Below are 27,652 nucleotides of genomic sequence, written 5' to 3' on the forward strand. Positions count from 1 at the left end.
GACCTTTAATAAATCTGCCCCTTTGTCTTTAGAGTGCAGCATTATGCTGCATTATGATGCACCCAAGTACAGGTATGGGATCAGTTATCCAGAAATCTCCTATTTATGGAAAGGCTGTCTCCAACACTCGATTTTATCAAAATAATAATAATCACATTTTAATGATTTCCTTTTTCCTCTGTAATAATAAGACTTATTCCTAATTAAGATATAATTAATCCTTACTGGAGGTAAAACAATCTCGTTGGGTTTACTTAATGTTTAAATCTTTGTTTCATTGTTAGTAGACAAGGTATGGAGAGCCAAATTACAGAAAGATCCATTATCTGGAAAACACTAAGTCCTGAGCATTCCGGATAACAGGTCCCATACCTGTAGTAGATATTTTACCATGGATGACTGGGCTACTGTGAAATTGTGCAGGATTAAGAAGAATCAGCAGCGCTGCCAATTACTTTGCTGCTCTATCTTTATTGGGTTGCCTTGTCCTTTAAATCTGATGTCAAGTAAAATCAACATTTCGGAGCAAGTCCCATCACTCTTTTACTTTTCAAACATTTTGGGAAGAAGACGACACAGAAGTTTACTGAGTGAAAATAAGTTTATATATTATACACATTTATATATACAAGAAGACATTGTTTCCCAATGACGTTGCTGTACCACAATAAGAGTTACTACATCTCAGGTAGTGGTTTTGTTCTGTGTCTTTACGTTACATTATAAACATAAAAATAATGATAAGGAACGCTATGTTAAAACTGCACTTCATCAGTAACGAATATACCTGAAACCTAATGGGGCCAAAAAATAAAAACCCACGTTTGCATGGGTCACTGCAGCACTTACATTCTTCAGATGCTACTTCTAGAAGTAATGTCACTCTCTATTGTGCCTTCATTATCCCCTCAGGACTGGCCAATGGGAGACTTGGCTGGGACTTTTGGTTCAGGACAAGTACAGACTGTGAGCTTTTAAGTAAAAGGTTTAAGAACAGGATCTATATGCAGAATTCTGCCACGGGAACTACGGATAATAAAATCTGGATTATAATTCTCTAAATCTGTATAATTAGAAATAAGTCACCCATTTTGGATAATGAATATCAAGTGCTCCATTATGGCCCATTAGAGGAAAACATACTAAGCCGACTACCATTGTGGCCAAGTCGTTATACCTGACTATATCTTTTAAGCTTTGGCTCCTAATGTCCATTACAGGTTTATACGAAGCTTATAAATGCTTTTTCCCTTTAACTTAAAATATTGTAGCAGCTGCTTAGTATTCAGTGATGCCCAAGGCACACTGTGAGTGTTGTCTTAAAATGTTTGCATTGAGATACAGTACTAATTGATTCATCCACTCGTACCATTCACTGCATAGTAAGTATTTCTTCTTTTGTAGGATAATACACAGTCCGGACTATTTCTTAGTGCAAAACATTTGCAGATTGTACAAATAACACCGGCACTTTGACAAGTGCTATTTAGCTTTGATCAGTACCCTTTGCAGTACTCCCAATTACTACATCTTCGGTCGCCAGCCGTTAATAAACTGTAATAATTTTTTAACCTGTAGCTTGCTTAACTTAAAGTCCTCCGAGAGTATTTCTTCCGTTAGCTGGACAAGTAAATTCCCGTCAATTTTTTCGGAAACAAAGAAGGACACCACGTCCTCCGACAAACCGATGAATCGAAGGGATTTGGACACCTCTTCAACGGACAGTCCTGAAAGATCAGTCGGTGGCTGCCAAGGAGAACCATCCCCGCAAGACCTTGGTGCTAGCTGCATGTGAAGCGGTGACGAGAATGGGTAGGAAATTGAGAAAATATCCTGAACCCCCTTTTTAGCGAGATAATGTTCTTCTGAGAAGTCTGGAGAACAAGTCTGGATTTCTTCTTCGGCTCCATCGATTTTCATAGGCAGGGACAAGGGTTCCAAGAGAGCGTTTCCTTCGTTGGGTTTTGGTGCACGAGGTGGTAAGGCGGGACATGATAAACTTTGCTTGGTGCTATTGTCAGATAACTTTCTATCGGTGGAACTTTCTAGTGAGTAGCTTGCAGACTTTGGACAGCCCGGTACAATGTCGGAGAAGTCGCCCTGTGCCACCTGGTTGCACTCCGTAAAAGAACCACAGCCGCCAAAGTCAAACGGAGCTGGAGAGTTTTTCTTTGGTGTTCCTGGTGTCTTTTGCCGAGGATAGCTATAATAACTGCGGCACTGATCCATGTGCAGATCGTTCACGTTAAGGCCTTCCGCCCCGCCACAATATCGGTTTGGCCAGGACAGTCGGGAAGGAAGGGCTTCAGATGACGTGCTCCCACAAGTCAAATTGCTTTCAAGATCAGCGCTTTCATTTTTCATCCAGTTACATGGATAGCAGGAAACTTGAGAATTATCCGAGGAGTTGGTCGTTTCACTCTCTGTGATGCCTCTGAAAAAACACAAATTCAAGTTTATGAATACGACTAGCACGTAGGCTTATAAATCTAGGCACAGAGAGAAAAAAAATAAGCTTTTTTTATGGGTTTTCACTTCATTCAGCATGATAATAAAACTGCAAAATTTCCTGATATAAACACCCAAACTAAACTATTCTTTTTCACAAATAGAATACATATTTTTAACGAGACGTAAATGGTTTAGGAGCATGTTTATCGGAATAGAAGTGCACATTGCTGGGCCAAGCAATGGAATCCACCAGTTAAAACTAGTGAAACCTGTCAACGACTCTCAGCATAAATGTGTTGTTTTTAGGGATGCACCGAATCCATTATTTTGGATTCGGCCGAACCCCTGAATCCTTCGTGAAAGATTCGGCAGAATACCGAACCGAATCCTAATTTGCATATGCAAATAAGGGGTGAGAAGGGGAAAATTTTTTTACTTCCTTGTTTTGTGTCAAAAAGTCATGCAATTTCCCTCCTCAACCCAAATTTGCATATGCAAATCTGGATTCGGTAAGGCCGGGAAGAAGGATTCGGCGGAATCCGAATCCTGCTGAAAAAGGCCGAATCCTGAACCGAATCCTGGATTTGGTGCATCCCTAGTTGTTTTCAGCCATAAAAAAGTTAGGTTAAAGGACTTGTTAAATAAAACCTTGTTAAATAAAAAAAAATTGTGAAACAGATTTATTAAACAAACTACATTTTTCTGAAGTGATTAGAATAGCAACATATCCTCTTAAAGTCCAAGAACTTAATGGCAATAGACCCCCTTATTCAACACTGAATTCAATCAATGGGGGTTTTACTGAACTACTATTTTAAAAAATATTTATAGTGTTTGATGTTTCTTGCACTAAACAGAGAAGTCGAAGACTTTCATTGTCTGTATAAGTACAATTTCATGTTATAGTATTATGTGAACGTGTCTTAAATCCTCTTCACGCTGAGCTGACTCACAACCGCCATACTCTCAAGTATATCAGAGTAACAATATTGTTCATATAGATATTGGACCTGTTAGCCAGAATGCTGCGGACCCGGGTTTTCTGGATAACGGATCTCTCCATAATTTGGAACTTCACACCTTAAGTCTACCATAAAATCATGTAAACATTAAATAAACCCAATAGGCTGGTTTTGCTTCCAATAAGGATTAATTATATCTTAGTTGGGATCAAGTACAAGCTACTGTTTTATTATTACAGAGAAAAAGGAAATAATTTTTAAAAATGTGGATTATTTGGATAAAATTGAGTCTATGGGAGACAGCCTTTCCGTAATTCGGGTAACAGGGTTTCCGGATAATGGATCCTAGAGTGAATGTCACATAAGGAAATGCTATATGACGTCTCCTTAACAGCAAACACAGGTTGTATTTACAAAGAAACAATTTAAATATTTAGAGCCTTGGACTGTTTTGGCTCTGCGATTATCTGTGGTTTCTTCAGAGCTGGAAAGGTCAAAATCATATTGGTGTTGGCTGCCCACATTCATTTGTCTAGATGAGAACTTATTAGCAGACTGTATGTATTTCATTTGTTAGCTGACATGATTAATTATCTATTTATGATATGGCAGAATCACAAACCTTCAATGAAACGTATTTGCTTCCTGCAGTGTTTTTTATAGGCTCTTGGATGTCTTGTCAAAATGGCTTTCCTATAAGTATAAAGCTTTGGGATTCGCTGCAGGAGTCCATAGATGTGCGCTACAATTTACTAAGCTGCAGCAAAGGCTAAACAAACGGATGCAAATTATCAATCATTTAATAAAGTATTATTAGGTGCAACCTCATTTGGGGATTTTTGAAATCGGACTCCTTTAATATTTCTTGTTGTGTTATTGTTGCAATTAAGAAATATCTGCAAGCCATATACAGATGGTGTGTGGGGTAGCCACACAAATGTAGCTGCGCTTACGTTACCATGGTAATAAAGCCATTAGGAGCAAAAGCAGCAGCACTCTAAAGCTTGGGGGGGGGGGCGACGCTTCCCCATTAACAAGTATAAAGTGTCAGAAGCCCTGTTTTATGGGCCATTTACAAATGCAGCCACAACTGTAGTTGTACTAAATTGTACACAGATATTGCCCTAGGAAATTCTGGAGCTTCCGGCACCCTAAATGTCTTCCCACAGTGGTCTGCTTATTGCACTTTAATGCAGTGGATAGGTTCTGTGCCTAATAAAACTCTAATTACCGCTGCATCGCTAATCCACCTAGTAGAAGTATTAGCAATGGCTCTGAATTTTAAGCCTCATGCAGGTAGTACATTAGAACACACAGGGGCTCATTTATCAACACTGGGTAAATTTGCCTAAGGGCAGTTACCTATAGCAACCAATCAGTAAAAAGCTTTTTGAAACCAGCAGTAAGTAGAACATTGAATGCAGCAATCTGGTTGGTTGCCATGGGTTACTGCCCATGGGCAAATTTGCCCAGTGTTGATAAATGACCCCCTTTGAGTCTACTGATTCAGCAGCCAATATGGTGAATAAATAAAGCAAAGAGATCCAAACGCAGCTCTACTGTCCAAATCTCATCACATGAACCAAGGCCATTCTTTTTCTGGCTTCAAACCAAGAGCAGTATAACAATCTACACCAAAACGGGTCAGGGTGGCGGTAATATTACATAACAATTACTACTATAGGTATAGGATCCGTCATCTGGAAACCCATTATCCAGAAAGTGCAGACTTACAGGAAGGACATCTTCCATAGACTCTGTTTTAATCGAATAATTCACATTTTTAAAAATGATTTCCCTTTTCTCTGTAATAATAAAACAGTGGCTTGTACTTGATCTCAATGAAGATATAATTAATCCTTATTGGAGGCAAAACCATCCTATTAGGTTTAATCAATGTTTAAATTATTTTTTAATAGACCTAAGGCACGGAAATCCAAATCTCAGAAAACCCCAGGGCCCAAGCATTCTGGATAAAACAGGTCCCATACCAAGTACAGGATGAGAGTGTTGTTGTTTAAAGAAACAGTTCAGTATAAAAATAAAAACTGGATAAATAGATAGGCTGTGCAAAATAAAAAAATTCTAATAGTTAGTTAGGTAAAAATGTAATGTATAAAGGCTGGAGTGACTGGATGTGTAACATAATAGCCAGAACACTACTTCCTGCTTTTCAGCTCTCTTGGTTTCCACTGATTGGTTACCAGGCAGTAACCAATCAGTGACTTGAGGGAGGGGTCATATGGGTCATAACTGTTGCTTTTGAATCTGAGCTGAATGCTGTGTATCAATTGCACAGTTATGTCCCATGTGGCCCCCATTCAAGTCGCTGACTAACTCAGAGTTCGAGAGCTGAAAAGCAGGAAGTAGTGTTCTGGCGATTCCAGTCACTCCAGTCTTTATACATTACATTTTTGGCTAACTAACTGTATTAGAAACATTTTTTTATTTTGCACACCCTATTTATCCAGTTTTTATGTTTACACTGAACTGTTCCTTTAAGGCATAGCAGCAATGAACCCCCAGTTTGAATAGGCATTTCTGTGGTTTATGGGGATATTCATAATGGGTGTTGCCCAACCAAAAGTCAACTTGGTCAACCACTGGTCAGTCAGAAAGAAGTAACACTGATAACTGGCCATTTACAAAGAACAATGTAGTGTCCAGTTTAAAGTTGACTTGTCCCTGTCTCTGGTGTTTGAGTCTGGCAGCTCAGTAATTCAGGTGCAGACCCTAAACTGTTACAATTTTGCAACATTGAGTTGATACATTTCTCAGCAGCATCTCTGGAGTATTAGCGACTATTGTATCAACTCTAACAGCTGCCTTTAATGAAACTCAGGGATTCTGCTCAGCAGGGACAAAGTTAAGAAATGTATCAACTAAATGTATCCATTTATAGAACAGTTTACATGGTCGGCGACCCCCCCCTCCCAGAGCTATTTTAGAAGGTGGAAAATTACACTTTGTACTTTATTAGAAAAACGATGACTTAGAAAATAGAAAGTAATTGGAAAAAGTAGTTATTTCTGGTGATGTATCTGAAAACAACTAGTTGTTTGAAGGTGAACCACCCCTTTAAGTTTTGGCACTTGAGTTTCAGCAGCTTATGGCAAGTATTGCACGTCTATTTCAGCAACAGAAAACACAATGGGGTATATTCATCAAAGAGTGACGTCAGCGATCACCACAGTCTTCTAGAGTGAAATTGCGCCACTCTCCATTCATCTCTATGGGATTTTTAAGAGTATTTATCAATGGGAGAAAGTGAAAGTTCATGCTTTGATAAATACGCCTTTCAAAATCCCATAGAAATAAATGGAGAGTGGCGGCATTTCACTCTAGAGGACTGTGGCGATCTCTGACTTTACTCTTTCATAAACATACTCCCAATGAAACCTACAATGGACAACCTTTATACTTACAGTCTATGCAGCCCTGATGAATAGTAAGAAAGGGTAGGGCTGGGGGATCTTGTTTGCTGTCGTGCAATTTTTCCAGACGTTGGTGAAACAGATGGGGTGGGGGAAGACGGTTTGGAAGTGCGTGGAGGCACAGGCGGAGCATTCAGAAGTCTGCATTCTTCTTTTACCTAGAATTAAACACACTTATCTTATAATTATGCTACCAATGCGGTGAAACAATTCATAGGAATTTCAGTAGAGAAGAAAAAAAAGTCCAGGTTTGTTCCCTGTACAACAAGAATATGTGAAATTATATTTGTTCAGGGTCTTATACCAAGAATACGCTTCTTGATGCCCTTCGTCTCTCTGGATAGTTCCCAATCTTCTCTCTCTATTGTAGAAAATATACCCAATTAAAGAAAAAGCAAAGGCAACAACCACTTTTGGGTGATAAATGTAAGGCACTCCCAGCGGTTTTCAGCTAACAGGAGCACTGGCCCAGGGTATCAGGTAAGAAATTACATTTACTTGGGGGTGTCTAACTTTTGGTATTCCAAAATGTTTGTTGCCTTTGCTTTTTCTTTATAATTGGGCGACTTTCCTTCTCCTTTATAAACTGGCCAAATTCTCAAAATATTAAAATCATCAGAAAACAATTCTCTCATGGGGTGTTTTAGGTCCAATAAATTGTCCTGTATTGTATGGCTGGCAGAGCAAAGGGAGCATTACGTAGGACGGCACGATACACAAGCAGGAGAGAGATAAGAAACAGCAAAACCGAAGCAGGGGATAAAGGATATGCTTTCTACAATAAAATACTGAACCTATTTTACACCATTAGTAGTCAATAATGAGCAGGTGCAAGTGTATGAAATGTAATTTAGTAGGAGTAGTAGAGCGGCAGAGACATAGACACCAGACAGGTTTCTCTACATTACATATATTGTCTATTTCTTCCTCTGTCACTAAGCAAGTCAGATGTGTGACCTCTGTGTTTGGTAATACAAGAACCCCACACTGGAAGTAAAATAATACACACTTTAATGCATCTAGTGCTGACGGCACAAATAAGACACAAGCAGCTTTGCTAGGGTTGCAGAATGGTAGGGGGGTCAAACTAATGTTTTCTTGCTGTTAATGCTCTCGCTGCTGCCTATTGGAATACTTTTGCTACTCAGCCATAACTTATTTTGTTTGGGGGGTGTAACTACAGAGGAAGCAGACCCTGCGGCTGCAGGGGTCCCAGGAGGGACTATGTTAAAAGCAATTTCAACATATATTTGTAAAACAGGACAACCTCTGGATATGTTGGGGGCCCCAAAATAATTTGCATCTCGTTATACCACTGATTTTGTTACTTTGTTATTTATTGTTATTGCTGCCTTTTATTACAGCAATAGTAATTGCCCTCCCCTATTCAAAGGGGCCCTCCCCTATTCAAATTCCAGTCAAATCAATGCATGGTTGCTAGGGTAACTTCAACCCTAGCAACCAGACTGCTGGAGAGCTGCTGAATACTAAACTAAATGCCATATTTCATATACAGAACTTATTGCACCAGCCTAAAGTTTCAGCTTGTCAATAGCAGCAATGATCCAGAACTTCAAACTTGTCACAGGGGAGTCACCATCTTGGAAAGTGTCTGCGACACTCACATGCTCAGTGGGCTCTGAGCAGCAGTTGAGAAGCTAAGCTTGTCACTAATTATCCAGCAGAAAATGAGGTTGGTCTGTAATATAAGATGATGCTACAGGGCAGATTATTAAATTCTGGTGCTACATGTACTGGTTTTTGTGTTGCCATGTAGTAATTATCTGTATTAATTACTAATCAACTCTATATTACAACATTTCTATTCTATGTGTACTGTATATTGTGAGTAGGTCCCTAAGCTCAGTAAGTGACAGCAGCACAGATCATGTGCAGTGAATTAGCAGAAAAGAAGATGGGGAGCTACTGGGGCATCTTTGGAGAGACAGATCTTTACTGCTAAAGGGCTGTGGTTGCCTTGGGCTGGTATAGAAGCCCAAAACACAATGAACAGCATTTCAAGTTACTTCTTTAGTTAAAAATTATTTTTTCACAACGTCAATAGTGCAATTCTCAAAAGAACAAATTGATTTTTTTTATATTTCATTTTGAAATCTGACATGGGGCTAGACATATTGCCAGTTTCCCAGGAGCCCCCGGTCATGTGACTTGTGCTCTGATAAACTTCAGTCACTCTTTACTGCTGTACTGCAAGTTGGAGTCATATCACTCCCTTCCTCCCCCCCCCAGTAGCCTAAGAACAGAACAATGGGAAGGTAACCAGACAGCATCTCCCTAACACAAGATAACAGCTGCCTGGTAGATCTAAGAACAGCACTCAATAGTAAAATCCAGGTCCCACTGTGACACATTAAGTTACATTGAGTAGGAGAAACAACAGCCTTCCAGAAAGTAGTTCCATCCTAAAGTGCTGGTTCTTTCTGAAAAAAAATTATTATTTAAGCTTTAGTTCTCCTTTCAAAGGAAAATATAAGCTTTGCTTAAAAAATACAGATCTACTCACAACAACAACAAAGAAATACCCTGTGAATTGCCTTGTTTGACACTCCGCACGCGATTCGAGACTGACATTATTAGTCTGGATCAGACAGACGTTATCAACAGAAGGATCGTGCGTCTGACAACAGTGCCGATATGGCTCTTTACCCGTCTCCAAGACATGCTCCATAAGCAGGTGTGGGTGTTTTGCCGATTATGCTTGACGTGTGTAGGAGGTGGGCGCAGAACGCAGTATTAAAATCCCCTGTAATCAAATTCTTATATTTCCTACACTCCACAGAAATGTATCCTACTCGTAATGAAAAGACTGAATTCATTGCGTCTATAGGTGATAAAATATTTGTCCTTCCACTGCAGGTCCTGGAACAGAATTATCTCAATGTACTCAGTCAACACATTGCCAATCTCTCACTCTAAATGGTTAGAACGTACAACATCCAGAAATCTGTTTGTCTTATAAAAGAGGCTGCAAACATAAGAGTTAAAGTTACCTTTCAATTAACTTTTAGTATGATGTAGATGCTGATATTGTAAGACTATCGGCAACTTAATTTTATAATTTATATTTAATTTATATTTATATTTATATATTTTTATATATTTTTTCAGTTATTTAGCTTTTTGTTCAGCAGCTCTCCAGTTTGGTATTTTAGCAGCTATCTGGTTGCTACGGTGCAGTTTGCCCTAGCAACCATGCAGTAGAAAAGGAGATGGAAAGAGAGGAGGGCCTGCATAGACAGATAAGTAATAAAAAGCAACAATAACGATACAATTTGCCACCTTACAAAGCAATAGTTTTTAGCTGATGGGGTCAGTGACCTCCTTTGAAAGCTCAAGAGAGGTAAATCGTTAAAAAATCATGAATAAATAAATAAAATAAACAATTGCTAGGAATAGGACATTTTATAACATATATAACTTATAAAGGGCTCCCTTTCCCAGCAGATGAATTAGAGCTCACTCAAATAACTGATTCCAGTACAAACAAAATATAACAAAATAACTGCCTTTTGCACAAATCCTGCATGTAGAGAGACATGATGTCTGGAGATTTTAATAGAGTGAGCTCTAATACATCTTCTAGGCAAAAGGAGCCCCCCTATAAGATATATTGGATCTAACTGTCAATGAATGTCTGACACCAAACTCCTGCATGAAGACAGAATGAAGAGAATGCTGAGAGAGGAATAGTGAAGATAAACTTGATTGATATTTCAGAAACGGTAAAGAATTTTTAATTGGTTGCATTTAGAAAGTTTCTTATTTCAGTACACTGAAGTTAATATTACATTTTCATGTTCCCGATAGTTCCCCTTTAAGGTGACAAACATGTCCAGATGGTCTGGAGTTAGGTTGAAATAGGTCAAAGTGCCAGAGCAAATCTGAGCACTTTGGACCAGAGTAAAGAAGATAGTATCCACATTAATTTGAAGGTTATTGTTTGGCAGCCAGTAAAGAATGGATACTTAAGCAAGAGTGAAACTGCAAGCAGACTGACATTTTTAAAAATTGATGTAACTTTGGTCCTTTAAAACAGCTCAACAGCAAACAAGCCCATACAGCTCATCAGTTATCCTTTCGAGGATCATTTCGAACTGGTGCATTCCTGTATCCAAGCTGATCCACCCGTGCTATACCAAAGTTTGCTAGAATTTTAATTACACCACTACACTGCCAGTATAGCAGTCACATCATTCCTCATCCACTCCCCATTTAATGTTAGGAAAGCAAGTCTCAACTCCTCACCCATTAGGGACATGGTATTTTTGCTATCAAAAGTGCAACAGCTTTAGCATGTGTTATTAAATGGGCTGTACAGAGTAGCTTGTGTTCTCATGTCTGAGGATGTTTAAATACAACTGTGCTTAAAGGGGAACTATCACGAAAATGAAACATTTTATATAAGCTTCATCATACTGAAATAAGAAAGTTTCTAAATACAATCAATTAACAATTCTGCATAATTTCTGATATAATTAGGTTTATCTTCACTATTGCTCTCTCTGCATCTGTTTCTTCTCCTTCTGTCATCATGCAGGAGTTGTGTGTCAGATATTCATTGACAGTTAGGTCCAATATATCTTATAGGGGGGCTTCCTTTCCTAGCAGATTTATTAGAGCTCACTCAAATAACTGATTGCAGTACAAACAAAATAACGGCCTTTTGCACAAATTTTGCATGTAGAGAGACAGGATTTCTGGTGATTTTAATAGAGTGAGCTCTAATATATCTTTTAGGCAAAAGGAGCCCCCCAATTGGATCTAACTGTCAATGATTATCTGACACCCAACTACTGCTTGAAGAAAATGAAGAGAAACAGATGCTGAGAGAGGGCTAGAGAAGATAAACTTGATTATTTCAGAAATGATACAGAATATTTCACTGATTGTATTTAAAAAGTTTCTTATTTCAGTATGACGAAACTTATTTTAAATTTCATTTTTGCGATAGTTCTCCTTTAAAGGAGTACAAAGCTCTCACTGGGAGAATAGGATTAGGCATGAGACAACGAGGAGTTACAGGTGTTGGGTTAGTGCAACAAACAGACCCCCATAGAAAATATCATTTTCTGAGCCTCCACCTAAGCTCTCCAGGAAAACAGCTTCAAGACTAAAAAAGCAGTCATAATTTGTCAGGCTAAAAAACTTAAAAAGCTTTCATAATTCATCAGGCTACTCTTTCTGCATTCTGCACCAGAAGAACAGGTTTACTTTAAGAAAAATGGGTCAAATATGTGTTACCAGGAAAGCCTTGCATAAGTCAATCAAATTATACATTCCAGAAAGTGAGTTATTATAGCAGGTCTGCAGGGGCAGCACACACCCTTTTAAAACACTAGCTCAATGAGTAGGGCTAGCACTGAACATATTCAAAGGATAGGGAGAATAGAGTTTTAACACAAGTCCTATTTATTCATTTGATTTTGCTTCTGTTAAGGACAAGTATATACAGGTATCAGTGGCGTAACTATAGAGGAAGGGTCTGTTTCCTCTATAGCTAATTTTAAAAAAACCCTCCTCCACAGCCACTCTCTCTGGCGAGGAAGGGGGAAGCAAGTGGGGTGGGAGTGGGTGGGGTGGGTGGATTCAGGGTGTGATAAGGGTGGGCTGGAGGCATGACCTGTGGGGCAGAGGATGGGGATCAGAATGCGCCAGGCCCCTCTGAAGATTATTTTCCAGGAGGCCTGGTGCACTCTAGTTACGCCACTGACAGTTATACTGCCCCTTTAACTCGATGAAACATATGGTTTTAAAGGTATCAAGCTTTGCACTGCTGCAAACAGCTCAAACGGTACTAAAGAATACACACTGACTTTGCACCAATAATGGTATTCTTCTGTTTGAACCTTAAACTTTAAATACATTTTTGGAACCCCTTTAAAAATGTCACAAGCAGAATTGGTATCTTGTTTTGCATATGCCTGATCACTACAAATTAAGAAGCTGTCTGTACTCTGTGTTGCTATTTTTCTGTAGACAGCACCATAGCAGCCTTGAACAATGTTCAGGAAGCCTTAAACAACATAAAAAACTTTTAAAGAGGTAATTCACCTAGCATGTTTTCATTTGTTATCCTTTATAGTTTTTGAATTATTTGCTTTTGTCTTCTAACACTTTTCAGCTTTCACATGGGGGGTCACTGGCCCCTTCAGCCACAAGCATATTGCTCTATGAGGCTACAATTTTATTGTTATTGAAACTTTGTATTACTTAGATTAATATTCAGCCCCCCTGCTTTTCATTTCCCAATCTCTCGTTCAATCAAATACCTGGTTGCTAGGTTAAATTGACTTCAAGAAACCAGATCGCTGCTGAAATGCCAAACTAGAGAACAGCTGAACAAAAAGCTAAATAATTCAAAAAACCATAATAAAAATAAAATCAAGACCAATTGCAAAGTGTCTCACAATATGCATCATACTAAAAGTATGAAGTTAAATTATACCATCCCATATCTGTCACGGAAACCCATTTTTTCAAAGCGCATTAGTTAATGGGGCTGCTGAAGCAGAATTCTGCGCTGAAATCCATTTTACAAAGGAGCAAACAGATTTTTGTTATATTTCATTTTGAAATTAACATGGGGTAGACATATTGCTAATTTATAAGGCACCCTCTGTCATGCGACTTGTTCTCTGATAAGCTTCAATCACTCTTTACTGTTTTGCTGCAAGTTGGAGCGATATAACCCCTCTCCCTTTCCCCCCTAATAGCCTATCAAAACAATGGGAGAGTAACAGGATGATAACAACTTCCTGACACCGGGCGTTACTAGGTTTAGATAATAGCAAATCAAGTCCCACCGCGAGTAGGAGAAACTCTTTCTAAAAGCACAGGATCAGTCACAAAGTCCTGAGATGGGTGCCTACACACCAATATTAGAGCTATAAATATATATGTTGGTTTAGGAATACAATTTTATATGGTAGAGTGAATTATTTGTAATGCAAACAGTGTAATTTAAAAATAAAACTACACCATAAAAATCACAACAGAATTGCTTTAACATTTTAGAAGATCTTAGCATATGTTTTTAATCTCTTTTCCTCCCTTGGCTCCATGTACCTTCCCACACTGGAATCTCTTTTTCTATTGCTGCAAAGAGCTGATACAGTATATTGAAGGTACTGTTTAAACAGCTGTTCCATCCTATTGTGACTTTGCATCAATAGTTCAAAATAATGGCTGCACAGTTACTGCTTAAAATTGAAGAGCCTGATATAATATATGCTGGAACAGGGGCATATGAGCAGTAGAAGGGATTTTTTTAAATGAATGAACAAAGTCATTATGACTTTAATATATAAATATGTTTATGCAGATTGTAAAGAAACAAATAAAAATGGACTTACAGCTTCAGATTTTGGAGGCACAGGAGGTGGAGGTAAGGAGACATCCAAACTCTTAGTTGTCAGTAGAGATCCGGGAGAGGGAAGAGATGACGTGCCACATCGAGAGGGAAGTGAACCTCTGAATGAATCACATTTGTTCTTCTCACTTTGTGATCGTGTGAGAGGCTGCCCGCTCCTTTTACTTGATCCTTGTTCCAACCATAATTCCTCATAAGGAAGTTCTGGCTTGGCTGGTAGACTTGTCAGTTCTTCACTGGTTTCAGGGAAAAGGTAATCACTTCCACTGTCACATGAGTCCTGATACTGTGGAGAATCTTGAGGAAAAACAGCCCAGTCCCCGCAAAGATCTCTGCAACCGTGCAGGTTCACCTCACTGTTCCCATGAAGATTGTTTCCATAGACACAAACTGAAAGTCTGTGGAATGATTGTGTCAGTTCATCCCGGGCGTGACTGAGGGAGTTTGGTATATGGCTGTGACCAGAACACCAACTCTTTTTGGGGCTTTTGCATTCTTCGTTCCAGTCTGCTTTTACATCCCTTACTCCCCGAGAGTATTCTTCTATATCAAATTGTTCCTGGCATTTATTGTACCAGTGCTGCACTGCAGAGTCCTGCCACATTTCTCCCTTTACCAGATTTTCTGGAAGGCTAAACTTAGGGACTGATAGATGCAATGGAAAATGCATGGGAATAATTTTATTAGCTTGTAACACGCAGCAGACAACAACGGTCTTGGTCTGGATGTTGACGAATTTGTATCGATGCCCTTCGCGTATGAAATGAACGTCGTAGGGATTTCTAGGAGGTGGGCTAGGCACAGTTACATTTACGGGCAATCTCGTTTTCTCCACGATATTGCGTATTGTGTGTTCTCCTTCTTGCATCTGAATCTCCAGAGGGCTGCGGGTGCTGAACCTCCCCTTGCACTGGAATGGAAGGCTGATGCTTTCGTTAGTTCTATGGTTCATGCATATGAGGCAGGGCATTTTGCCTTTGCCGAGTTTGCCGATTGAGTTCAGCTTTCCGATCTTCTTAAAAATGGTATTGAGGCGCGACTTTTCCTTGGATGTTTTTGCATAAAGAATTTCCGCCTGCCCCATTAATGTTAGTTCATCCCCAGTGCAGAGTGTGATATTGTACACTTCAGTATCTTCATTGCTCTCTCCTGATGCCACCTGGAACAGAAAGAAAACATCTTGATATTTAGATAATCGCCTTTCCCAGTGTGCTGGTTAATGAAAGCAAGTAGAACCATCATTAGCATCACAGTAACAGAGCATTACAATGCGGGTAATGCTATCTATGTGTTTCATCGGTAAAGATAAATCACACACTGATGGTAATAGTCACATAACAAAAGAATTACTACATGAAAAGTGCACACTCTGTGATTTACAATCATTTCCCCTTCAATAATCTTACAAACACTCATTATCTATTCATAACACTGAGCATCTATTCATATGCGACTTCCATTACGATAGCATATTATTATTCAATACAAACACAAGGTTGCAAAGTTTAATGCCATGTATAAATCGGCAGCCATGCAATGTTTACTCTGTACAGACCTCAAGGTTAAGAAGCAGCCACCATTATATACGATTAAAGAAAGAAATCTGGGTAGGATAGAGGCAACAACACTCATCAAGAAGGCTGAGAGGCTTTGCATTGTTGTACCAAAATCATTACACATAGAAAAAGGAAAATATCTGTGACCTTGTGAGAAATGTATTTAGCTATTGAGTCTGGCATTGTACCACAGAGAGTGCTACAGTATTTACATAGACACAGAAACCTATGATCTGTGAATTTAGCTTTATTCGAATCTCAGTGGATGTTTTCAGAATTAAATTATTTTGATCTCCTTGAAACGACAGGTCGTGATGTATTGGTGCGGCAATAAAAAATAAAGTTCACATGCATTCAGACTGGGCATCCAACCAAATCAAAAAATGATGGATTTGACACATCCCTACTTTCTTGTATAAAGCTGGAGTTACAGAAATAATCTATTAAGTACTTTCAGTGATTGGTGTTGCTGGCCCTTTAATCAGAAGTTGCTCTTGTCAGTTAATTCTATATTTATGCCACGAGTGAAATGCACAGACGGCAATGCATATTTTCTGGAACAGATGAGTACCTGCTAGTGATATAAGCTTTAAAAAGACGTTAAGAATGGAAAAAAACTTTCTGCAGAACTAGGTATTAAAACTCAAGAGCAAAACCAGAAGCCTAGCAAACTTTATCAGTGTCAATGCCAGGAAAGTAGTGTACACAAAACAAAAGACAACACAGCACTACTCATTTTAGTGTACATAGATGTTGGGCCCAGTTTATTAAGGCCATTATCTTTTTATTTGCAAAGAGGAAGTTGACCTATAAATTGACTTTTCGGGCAGTGGCACATGGGAAGATTTGTCAACTGCAATTTTTTTGGACACGATAGCAGGCGACAAATCTCCCGAAAATGCCTCTCCATTGCCGGTAATAGATCGCTAAATTGCCCGAAGTTTCCTCCAGAGGAAAAAATGGATGGGTGAGAAATCTTGCCGTGTTCCACTGCCCTTAGGGGATTATGTAACAAATGGACCAAAGTTGGGTAAATTCTTATTTCCTACATCAGCCAAAGATCAGACTGCATTTCCTAGTAAATGAAAACATCTATTGGTTATTGCACTTGGGCATACTTTGTGCCTTTTAGCACATACATGGGTTAGTATATTGCAGAACGCCCTATTCTTTCCAACTCAATGGCTGCTAACTAACAAGAGACTTGGAGGGAACAGAACTCAGTGCTAGTATTTCCAAACACTGGCAGTTTGATTAGTGTTTTCTTGTTTCCTGAAAGGAAACTTCACACATTCTGTGATATCTTAATAGCACTAATCACTTCCTTCACATGAATCCAGGAAACAATCAACATTTTATGAACAACATTAGCCTAGCAGATTAGCACCTATTGGCCTGGCAGTGTTAAAAGCAAATCTAATAGAGGAAACAATGGCTCTTTTACTATGGCTTTTTGGCATAATAAATCAGTTTCTTGAAAAAAAAAAACAGACAGGCAGTATTAATAGAAAATAATGTCAGCACTATACCTACTTCCTGGGAACAATACATAAGCCAACCAATCAGCAGGTGGCATTTACTGGTCACATGTTTAAAACAAACACCTTTTTGTTTTTTTTATGGGTTACTGAACCTGGGCAAACATAGTCCCTTTTATTACATATGGGGAATTGTGTTCTTTAGTGGAAAAAAAAAAAAAGTTCTATGCTTTTCAAGGATTTTTCCACTTAACGACCTTCTATATGTAGGACCCTCAGGTGACAGTTTTGGATTGCACAACATTTAAGCTTTTATAGCCTAGTTATTTGTTACTTGTGCCTTCTCCCTATGCCCCACTGGCAACCAGGCCCAGACTGGGCAAATGCCAGAGGGGCTGCTGTAAGATGACACTATTTAGTGGGCTGGTGAGGCATCGTATATTCGAAATACCAGGGCCTATTTTGAAACCCAGTCTGGACCTGCCAGGAACTAATTTTAATTTAGCTGTCCCTAAATAATTAGACACATTTCTTAACCAGTTCTTGCATATTTTGTAAACTCACATATCAAAAGTCTAAAGAGTCCCACGGCTCTTTCAACATTAAATATTTTTCTTGCAAAGTTGATTAGGGGATTTGCATTCTTACAATTCAGATGCGGTAGCCTCACCTCTTGATGGTTTGTTACATTAACCTTTCCCTTATTTTATTGGCAAAAAAACTGGCCAATAAAATATTCAATTTACAGTTAGTAAATTGAATATTTTATTCAATTTACAGTTAGTAAATAGGAAATTACAATTTTGGCATCCTATAACTAAGTATGGTGCAATTATTGAAGTTAGTTTTTAGTTAAATTATTGATGCATAGCATAGTATAGTAATATTGAGGGGTCTGAAGAGGGTATGGAAGCCACGTTTTGCTGTTTGAGAAACTGGACAGGTGGTGGGCACATAAAACTGAAGGGAGCAGAGGGATGATGTTAGTGGGAGGAGTCATGATAATAAAGGTGGTCTGATGTCAGAAGAAGGGGTCAATTATGTGGTAGGTGGTGACTGTCGGATTTGACAAGCGCCAGCTGTAGGGTTGTGGGCTGTGTGAAATAAGGCAACTTTTTATGCATAATGCTCCATATCCTTCACCGTATCTGTTTTTTTCCTAATAGACTTTCCCACTATGCTTTAATATATTTATGAAAGGGCACTGTCTGGGATTAAGGGGACTGAATGCAACCCATGTTCTTCCCTTCCAGAAGCTCCTATTAATGATAGTGTTATTTTTGCACATAGCGAGAAACGAGTCGTTAAGAAATAAATGTAGTACATTCTAATTATCTTTTTTTTCTCCCAAACCAGAAATTACACGCAGAATCTTACTAATAATTGTTTATGGTATCTGTGACAACCAGTATGCATATTGTGGATGCAATTTCACTCTGGCAAGAATTAACAAGGATGTTTTCTACTCCGATTACCTTGTTATGAATGAGAAAGTTTACCGAAAGTCAGTTTCCATGGGAGCGATCCTGCTTGACGTCAGAGGAAAATCTGGTGACATTTAACCTTTTTATTTTGTCTTAAACTAATAAAATGAATGGAGCTGCTTTAATCATTAGAAATGTATTGGAGGTGCTTTATTCTCATCCAAGATTTTATTCAGCTTGGCTAATTGGCTACATCAATAAATCAATATTGCTTCTTTCCTAGTGCTTGCTTGGCTACTGCTTTGAGCCACAAACAATGCCAATACTCAGTAAAAAGTGTCTAAAAACAGCTGCTCGAGGAATTAGGAGACTTTACCTTGGAATATTGTATGGAGAAACTCAACAATTAATAATTCAGATATAGGCCAATTTGGCCTTCTCAAAAACCTTTATAGCCATGAAATAAATGGGACAACATATACAGCAGTGCAGCAATGTACAGTAACCAATAACATGTTTGCTTTCATTTTTGTAACTGAATTAGACCAGGAAGGCAACTGCTGAATGGTTACAATGAATTCATTACTGAACCACCTGCACCCCACTGGTCATAACATGCTCAGTGATTTCGTTTTGGACTAGTTGAAGTGGATCCTAATCTGGTGGTCTCAGCTCAGTCCGGCAGCAAATATTTTACAGCTGTACAGATCAGTGCAAAGTAATTCACACCCAATGAAACCAGAGGCACGTCTGCAGTATGTTTTCAACAGTCACATGTGTGCGATGATAGTTTTTAGTTGACATGAATGAGTTCTACAGTGGCAGTCCATACAAGGATGGGGTGTGCAGTGTACTTATTACATTACAGTCCATACAAGGAAACCAGCCACAAACAAAGCTACAGTCACAATGCACACACACAATAAATGCTCAGCTCTTAGTAGTCTAGTGATATGGGGGTGCCCTACTTACTTAGTCTTCAGCCACTCTTTCAGAGTAACGTACGGTCATTAAAATGTTTAGCATTAAAATGCATATATTGCATTTAAATGTTTTTTGTTTTTGTTCCAAACATAATCTTCTGTTCTAATGATAGAGAACGCCCGTCTACTGCAGAAAATGCAACAAACGCAATAAAATGCAAATTGAGTAAAACTCAACTAAGAACGCTCATGAGTACAACCAGGCAGATTATAATGGAATCAATTAGAAAATGCTTTCATTTGCGCTCAAACCTGTGTTTAAATGCGCCTTACAGGAGCAACTCTGTATACTATAAAACCTCTCCTGGTCTTCCAGCACTTTTGCGCCCATCTTGGCTGACACTGCCACACAATCTGTGTGTGTTAACTTTTAGTATGCCCTAGAATGTCTAATTTGAAGAAACCTTTCAATTGGTCTTTATTATTTATTTGTTGACATTTTTTTAAATTATTTGCCTTCTTCTTCTGACTCTTTTCAGCTTTCAAATGGGAGGGGGGTCACTGACCCCATCTAAAAAGAAATCCTCTGTAAGGCTACAAATGTATTGCTGCTGCTACATTTTATTTCCCATATTTCTATTCAGACCTCTTCTATTCATATTCTAGTCTCTTATTCAAGTCAATGCATGGTTGCTAGGGTAATTTGGAGCCTAGAAAACAAATGGCCAAAATTGCAAACTCGAGATCTGCTGAATAAAAAGACCACAAATAAAAAATGAAAACCAATTGCAAATTGTCTCAGACTATCACTCTCTACATCAGGGATCGAAACCTTTTGAATCCATGAGAAACATTCAGAAGTAAAAGGAGTTTGGGAGCAACACTAACATGAAAAATGTTTTTGGGGTGCCAAATAAGTACTGTGATTGGCCAATTTGGAGCCTCTATGTGGATTACCATCCTACATTGAGGCTCTGCTTGGCAGTACACCTGGTTTTATACAGCCAAAACCTGCCTCCAAGCCTGAGATTTAAAAAATAAGCCCCTGCTTTGAGGCCACTGGGAGCAACATCCAAGGGGTAGGAGAGCAACATGTTGCTCACGAGCTACTGGTTGGGGACCTCTGCTCTACATCATAAAAAAAGTTAACTCAAAGGTGAACAACCCTTTTAAAGTAAAAGCTTGGAGACCCTCCCAAGAAGACACATAGTACTACTCACTAATCACCAACGCCTAAGGAATCACTTATTACAATGAAGGGAGCAAATACATCGGTAATAAAAGAATTAAAAAAAAAACTAAACATAATAAATAGACTTGAAATCGTTAATTTTATTACAGTCTGATTAAAACCACCTGGGCTGCTCCTATACAACAAAATCTCTAAGATTAATGGGATTGTTTTATCCATTTTAAAGTAGAAGGAAAATTGATGTGGGTGCCAAATGTCCCCCCCCCCCAAGAATTGTAATAACTTACCTGATACCCCAAGCCAGTGATCCTATTAGCAGAAAACTGTACTGACCTTGAGGTACTTGCGAGAGAGCAGTCCTCTTACTGTCTTCAAAATCCCGAGGCCGACACATGCACAGTAGATTGAAAAGGCTTCTTCATTACAGTTCAGCTTTACACTGTATTGCCCGTACATGTACAAGCAGTGTGATGACAGAAGCAGGAAGAGGATCACTTGCTCACATTTACACTGGTCCACTCCAGTTTTCTGCTAACAGGAGCACTGGACAATGGTATCAGGTAAGTGATTACAATCCTTCGGGGGTTCACTAACATTTGGCACCCCCACTGATTGGACCTTTCCTTGTCTCCTTGGATCTCCATTTCTGGAACATTTTTTGTTTCAAAACCATCACCTTTACACCACTTTTGTTATGCTTCATATCAAAAGTTCTACCCTATAGCTTCCAAAACCATTCAGATTAAAAAAACAGCTGCATGTGGCACTACTGAATTGCAGGGGAAATTTGTCTCCTGGCAAAACAAGGGGTCCCCATGTCTAACTATAAACTTTGCTAATTCATATATTGGTAAGCTATGTATAAATAATCGTCTGGCATTTTGCACATTGTCTGGTGACCCAAAAACATCTAGCAGCTAGTTTTCAGTTTGCTCTGATCACACTACAGCCCACACAAATGGGTCTCCGAAATCAATAGTAAATGAAAGATATCAATGAGCAAGACCATATGAAGGTCAGCATTGAAGGGTAAGGAGAACATACAACGTTTGTAGACAAGAACAATATAAGGCAATAACTATGAAATTCCACTTTTTTTTTTTTTTTAAAAAAAAAAAAGGGGGGGTGGACAGGCAAAATTATGGAACATAAATGTAGTTCTGTAAGAGTTGGAGCCATTTGCCAAGCCATTCACTACGGCTAAACATAAATCTGGTCAATTATTCAATTCAAGCATTCCTCCTGGTGGCTGGTTATGTGCCCCTTGCTATTTGTACCGAATAGTGTAAAATATTAACAGGCTAAGCATATTAACCATTTTCCCCTATGTCTTGATCAAATTTGAAGAATAATTAACAGCGTTCATTGTTTTATTCTCGGAACACAAAATGCTACATGAACCCTCAACACCCACACAAATGAGCAATGTGCATTCCCCAGCCCCATGTGTTATCAATCATTTTATTCCCTGTAGGTGTTTACACACATTTGTAACCTAAAACTCATTTTTAAATATGCAGAGGTCAAAAATATACTGGACAGGGAATGTGCTTGTGAGATCATTTTCTTGCACAGATTATTGCCCAGAGATGAATAGGAATTCAACAACTCCCTCTAAACTAAGGGCACCTTCTCCTTTAATGATGTTCTCTGGCCTTTAATAATAGGTTTTTGGATCTTTTCACTTATACAATGAAAAGAGATGTGAATTGGATACAATTAGATTTGTTACACTGTATACAGATAAGGGATCTGTAATAAACATGTAAATGTTAAATAAACCCCAATAGGATTGTTTTGCCCCCAATAAGGATTAATTATATCTTAGTTAGAATCAATAACAAGGTACTATTTCATGATTGCAGAGAAAAAGTATAACATTTCTGAATACTTGATTAAAATGGACTCTATGGGGTTTCCAGATAACAGATCCCATACCTGTGTACACACTTTATGCAATGTTTGTAGGTTAAGTTCATGCATGCAAAAACCTGATTGGACGGGTCAACAATATTCTAATAGTGCTTATTTTATGGTTATTATAACGGTTATACTATTATAATAATATATTTGAAATAAATAAATATATATTGAATAAAAAAATCCCTTATAAGGATATTATTATAAGGACATTATTTCTTAGCAGCCTAGTAGCTGCCAAACTGCAACTCCCACTGGCCACTAGAGCTGTACAGCCAACATTTCCTACCCTACCCTTTCCTATTGGAAAGTCTGTGCCAGAGAAACTGAAGTCTCTTAAGCTACAGAGAAATGTAAAAGCAGTATTCATTTAGCATAACATTTTTGTGGCCAAATTCCTGCAGTCGCAAAGTTACCTGTACATCTGTGTCTCTAACTACTTCCCACGCACAAGTTAATAAAAATATCAGCTTCTGCCTACCCACATGAATTTTTGATGTTTTACATAATGAATGTACGGATGTTTCAGTTCAAAAGAAATGCAGAAAACATTAAAAGAAAACACTGAAGAAGCAGCTTGAGGCCCCCATCAAGATTAGACATAATAAAGACACAAAGACATGTTGGTTTTAGGTTTTGAACAATGTTTTATATTATATTTTAATATATACCAGTAGCTTAATTTAAACATAGCCGCCACTGTCCCAAACATACTGGGATGGTTCAAAATGTTATGCATTTAATCTAATAATCTTTATCCCTTGAATTAACACAGGGTTTTTAAAGGAGAAGGAAAGCTACGGAGGCATTTTATTGCCCATAGATTAGCTGCAAGCTAGAATGCTATATTTATTCTGTAGAATGTTTTACCATACCCGAGTAAAAAGCCTTTGAAGCTCTCTCTTTGTTTACGTTAGCAGCTGCAGTATTAGCTTGGTGTGACATCACTTCCTGCCTGAGTATCTCCCTGCTCACTTAAAGGACCAGTAACATCAATTTTTTTTTCTCGAAAATTCGTTAGTACACAACGAAAAAATAACACCAACACAAATTAAAATTTAAAATAACAAAGCCTTTATTAAGAAATAACTTACAGAAACTCCACTTCCTGTCCTCTGCAGAAACGGCGAAAGGGCGACCATTCTTCCTGCAGCGCTCGATTTGTCCTCCCTGGTTAGCTCCAACATTCTACTGACAGCGTGTGAAGCGCGGTGAAGCGAGTTGAAGCTGCGGATCAAGACCCTGCGGGACCGACACATGAAGCCCTTGCTGCTGTAGGAGTGTGGGAAATCAACTGGTGCAGGCAGCCTAAGATGCAGGCAGTTTCCTGGGAGCAAGCGGTTCTCCCTCCACAGGCAGCTGAGGCTCGGTATCTCCACAGCTCAGTGCGAGGCAAAGGACAGGGGAAGACTTACGGCCAGTCTACTCCTACACTCCTACAGCAGCAAGGGCTTCATGTGTTGGTCCCGCAGGGTCTTGATCCGCAGCTTCAACTCGCTTCACCTCGCTTCACACGCTGTCAGTAGAATATTGGAGCTAACCAGGGAGGACAAATCGAGCGCTGCAGGAAGGATGGTCGCCCTTTCGCCGTTTCTGCAGAGGACAGGAAGTGGAGTTTCTGTAAGTTATTTCTTAAGAAAGGCTTTGTTATTTTAAATTTTAATTTGTGTTGGTGTTATTTTTTCGTTGTGTAACGAATTTTTGAAAAAAAAAATTTGATGTTACTGGTCCTTTAAAGCTCTGGGCTCAGATTACAGCAGAGAAGGGAGTGGGGGAAGAGTAGCAAACTGAGCATGCTCACGCCCTGGACAAGGAGGTTTAAACTGAAAACAGGAAGTCTGATACAGAAGCCCATGTGTACACAACAGAAGGAAAGAAATGCTGTGTTTCTTTTGACAGAGGACTCAGATCAGCATTAATTTGAGGGTTTACTGGTATATTTAGGTGGACCTTTCTCATAAGGCTTACTTAGTTTTAACCTTTCCTTCTCCTTTAAAACTGGCCATCTGCATAGAAGTATTTTAATATTTCTCAATATAAAAGAGTCCAGTTTCTGCTTTAACACTTGGGTAACAAAAGGTTTATACAATGTCTGCCTCCCCAGACAGACATAATAGGATTTGCAGTGATCCCATACTGGTTTGTGGAAATTGCCTCCTGTGTGGACCCCTCACATGAATTGCTGGCCAAGCATTTTGGCTAAATGTGTCCTGGACACAAGTGCCATTAATATATTTCACTTTAAAGGGATACTGTCATGGGAAAAAAAAATTTTTCAAAATGAATCAGTTAATAGTGCTGCTCCAGCAGAATTCTGCACTGAATCCATTTCTCAAAAGAGCAAATAGATTTTTTTATATTTAATTTTGAAATCTGACATGGGACTAGATATATTGTCAATTTCCCAGCTGCCCCAAGTCATGTGACTTGTGCTCTGATAAACTTCAATCACTCTTTACTGCTGTACTGCAAGTTAGAGTGATATCACCCCCCTCCCTTTCCCCCCCCAGCAGCCAAACAAAAGAACAATGGGAAGGTAACCAGATAGCAGCTCCCTAACACATGATAACAGCTGCCTGGTAGATCTAAGAACAGCACTCAATAGTAAAAACCCATGTCCCACTGAGACACATTCAATTACATTGAGAAGGAAAAACAGCAGCCTGCCAGAAAGCATTTCTCTCCTAAAGTGCAGGCACAAGTCACATGCTGGGAGCAGCTGGGAAATTGAATAATGTCTAGCCCCATGTCAGATTTCAAAATTGAATATAAAAAATCTGTTTGCTCTTTTCAGAAATGGATATCAGTGCAGAATTCTGCTGGAGTAGCACTATTAACTGATGCGTTTTGAAAAAAACATGTTTTCCGATGACAGGATCCCTTTAAGGACAACTTTATAACAGCGGCCTTCTCCGGCTGAGGATTATTAAACCTCCAGGCCAGTACAGGAGACCCGAGATAAAAAGGAGATCTGAGATAAAAAGAGTAAAAAATGTCAATTGTAATTTGTTTAAAATACAACATTTTTGGGGAAAAGATAATTTTTGCAAGATGAACATAAAAAAACGTAACCAGGAAGCTGTTCACAATATGCCCGGCAGCTGGAGAATGCTATAGGCAATTATTTCAGTGAGCATTAATGTTAAAAATGGCAGCAGTCTGTGTAAAGGTTCCAATAAAAATGTACAGATAATTATTGCAATGGAGATAAATATTTGCTCTTTGGGCTACCTTAACATTAAATGTTATTTCCTCCATGACGTAAACCCTCTCAGGAAATGCTTTTGCCACCTCCTCCACGCTGTTAAAATACTGTACTGGTTCCTTTATATCCCGGTCCTGTTCCAGCAGCTTAAACTGCCCTGAAAACAGAAGATAAACAGAAGTTGAGTAAGACAGGCATGCAGGACATCTGTCACTGTTCAAAAGTCTCTTCACTTGGTTAATTATTTCCACTGAATCAAGAATTGCCTAAATTCAAGTGGCATAAACATATTTTCAGAAACCACAGCCAAATTAATTTAGAGTATCACAAACACATTTGATGAAGCTGCCATGAAAGCAGATCCAGTTATCTTTTTTTTATTTGGTGCTGACATATTCCGCAGCACTTTACAAAGATTATTCATTGTTCACATCAGTCCCTGCCCCAATGGAGCTTACAATCTACATGTCAATTTAATCAGGAGCCAATTAACATGCCTAGAAATCAGGAAGAGAACATACAAAGCCAGCGCCCTGTCTGAAACGGAACCTAGGATCTCAGTACTAATCACTGGTTTACCATATTGGCTTTTTATATATATATATATATATATATATATATATATATATATATATATATATATATATATATATATATATATATATATATATATATATATATATAACCAAAAAATGTTATAGCAGTCCACGAAAGCACTCACAGCAGTCGCCATCCAGCGTGTATCAAAAAATCATTTATTGTGCATGGTATGTGTATGTATATCTATCTATCTATCTATCTCTATATAGTAACCCATAGACTCATAGACTCCTGAAAAAAATCCAAATTTTAAAAAATGATTTACTTTTTCTCTGTAATAATAAAACAGTACCTTGTACATGATCCCCACTGCAATATGATTAATCCTTATTGGAAGTAAAACCAGCCTATTGGGTTTATTTAATGTTTACTTGATTTTCTAGTAGACTTAAGGTATGAGGATTTTTGCTTATGTAGGCTTCCAAGAAGATGACTGAGGAGGGTTCCAGAAGAGATCCCTGCAGTATTAGGCTGTCAACCATGCAGAACATTAGTAAGGACTTCTGGATGTACGGTCAGCAAGCACTGAGGAATATAAAACACATTTAAATCTAACCAATTCTGTGGGCCTGTGAACACAATTTTTTTCCACATTTGGGTTTAATTAAAATTCTGCAAGAACATATTTTGCTCAAGACTGTGCATCCACCCAGCTTTCATTTGGATCTAATCTAATCCTGGCAACATATGTTAAAAGACGCATAAAGCGATGCTGTTAACCCTATTTTTGCAATAAACGTCTAATTTTATCCAGAGTGCCGCCTGATCTAATTGCGGGAGCCCACAGGTGAGATCCTATATATATATATATATATATATATATATATATATATATATATATGCATTAATAATAAATGGTTCCACTTATCTCCTTCTCTAGACTCATGGTCAACTAGCAAAATGAGACACATAAGTTTTGCGTTAATGAAGGTAACAGTGTTCCGAGTGATTGGCCCTGGAAGTACAATGAGATAAAATACAGTTACGGTGTTGGTGTTAAGAGAACAAAATAGCCTAACTGCTGCTTATAAGTACTCACTATTATGAAAATTAAAAATGCTCTATTGCGCCGGAAAGCATATGCAGACAGCAAAATTATCTGTCCCTCATATTCTTG

The 27,652-nt window shown here is 38.6% G+C and overlaps 1 protein-coding gene across 2 annotated transcripts in view; it reads right to left on the minus strand.

Annotated features, from left to right (window-relative positions):
• Positions 1–587: 587 nt before the first annotated feature.
• The window catches only part of garem1.L (GRB2 associated regulator of MAPK1 subtype 1 L homeolog), a 68,811-nt gene continuing 41,746 nt past the window's right edge, over positions 588–27,652 (minus strand). For both annotated transcript variants that reach the window (XM_018267965.2, XM_018267964.2), the window contains exons 3-6: positions 25,962–26,092; positions 14,221–15,396; positions 6,839–7,005; positions 588–2,434 (exon numbers count right to left, since the gene is read on the minus strand). In XM_018267965.2, the coding sequence (XP_018123454.1) occupies positions 1,525–2,434; positions 6,839–7,005; positions 14,221–15,396; positions 25,962–26,092 (2,384 nt within the window). In that variant the 3' untranslated portion in view covers positions 588–1,524. The remainder of the gene's footprint in view (positions 2,435–6,838; positions 7,006–14,220; positions 15,397–25,961; positions 26,093–27,652) is intronic.

The sequence above is a fragment of the Xenopus laevis genome, chromosome 6L (genome assembly GCF_017654675.1).
Source record: "Xenopus laevis strain J_2021 chromosome 6L, Xenopus_laevis_v10.1, whole genome shotgun sequence".
Taxonomy (NCBI): domain Eukaryota; kingdom Metazoa; phylum Chordata; class Amphibia; order Anura; family Pipidae; genus Xenopus; species Xenopus laevis.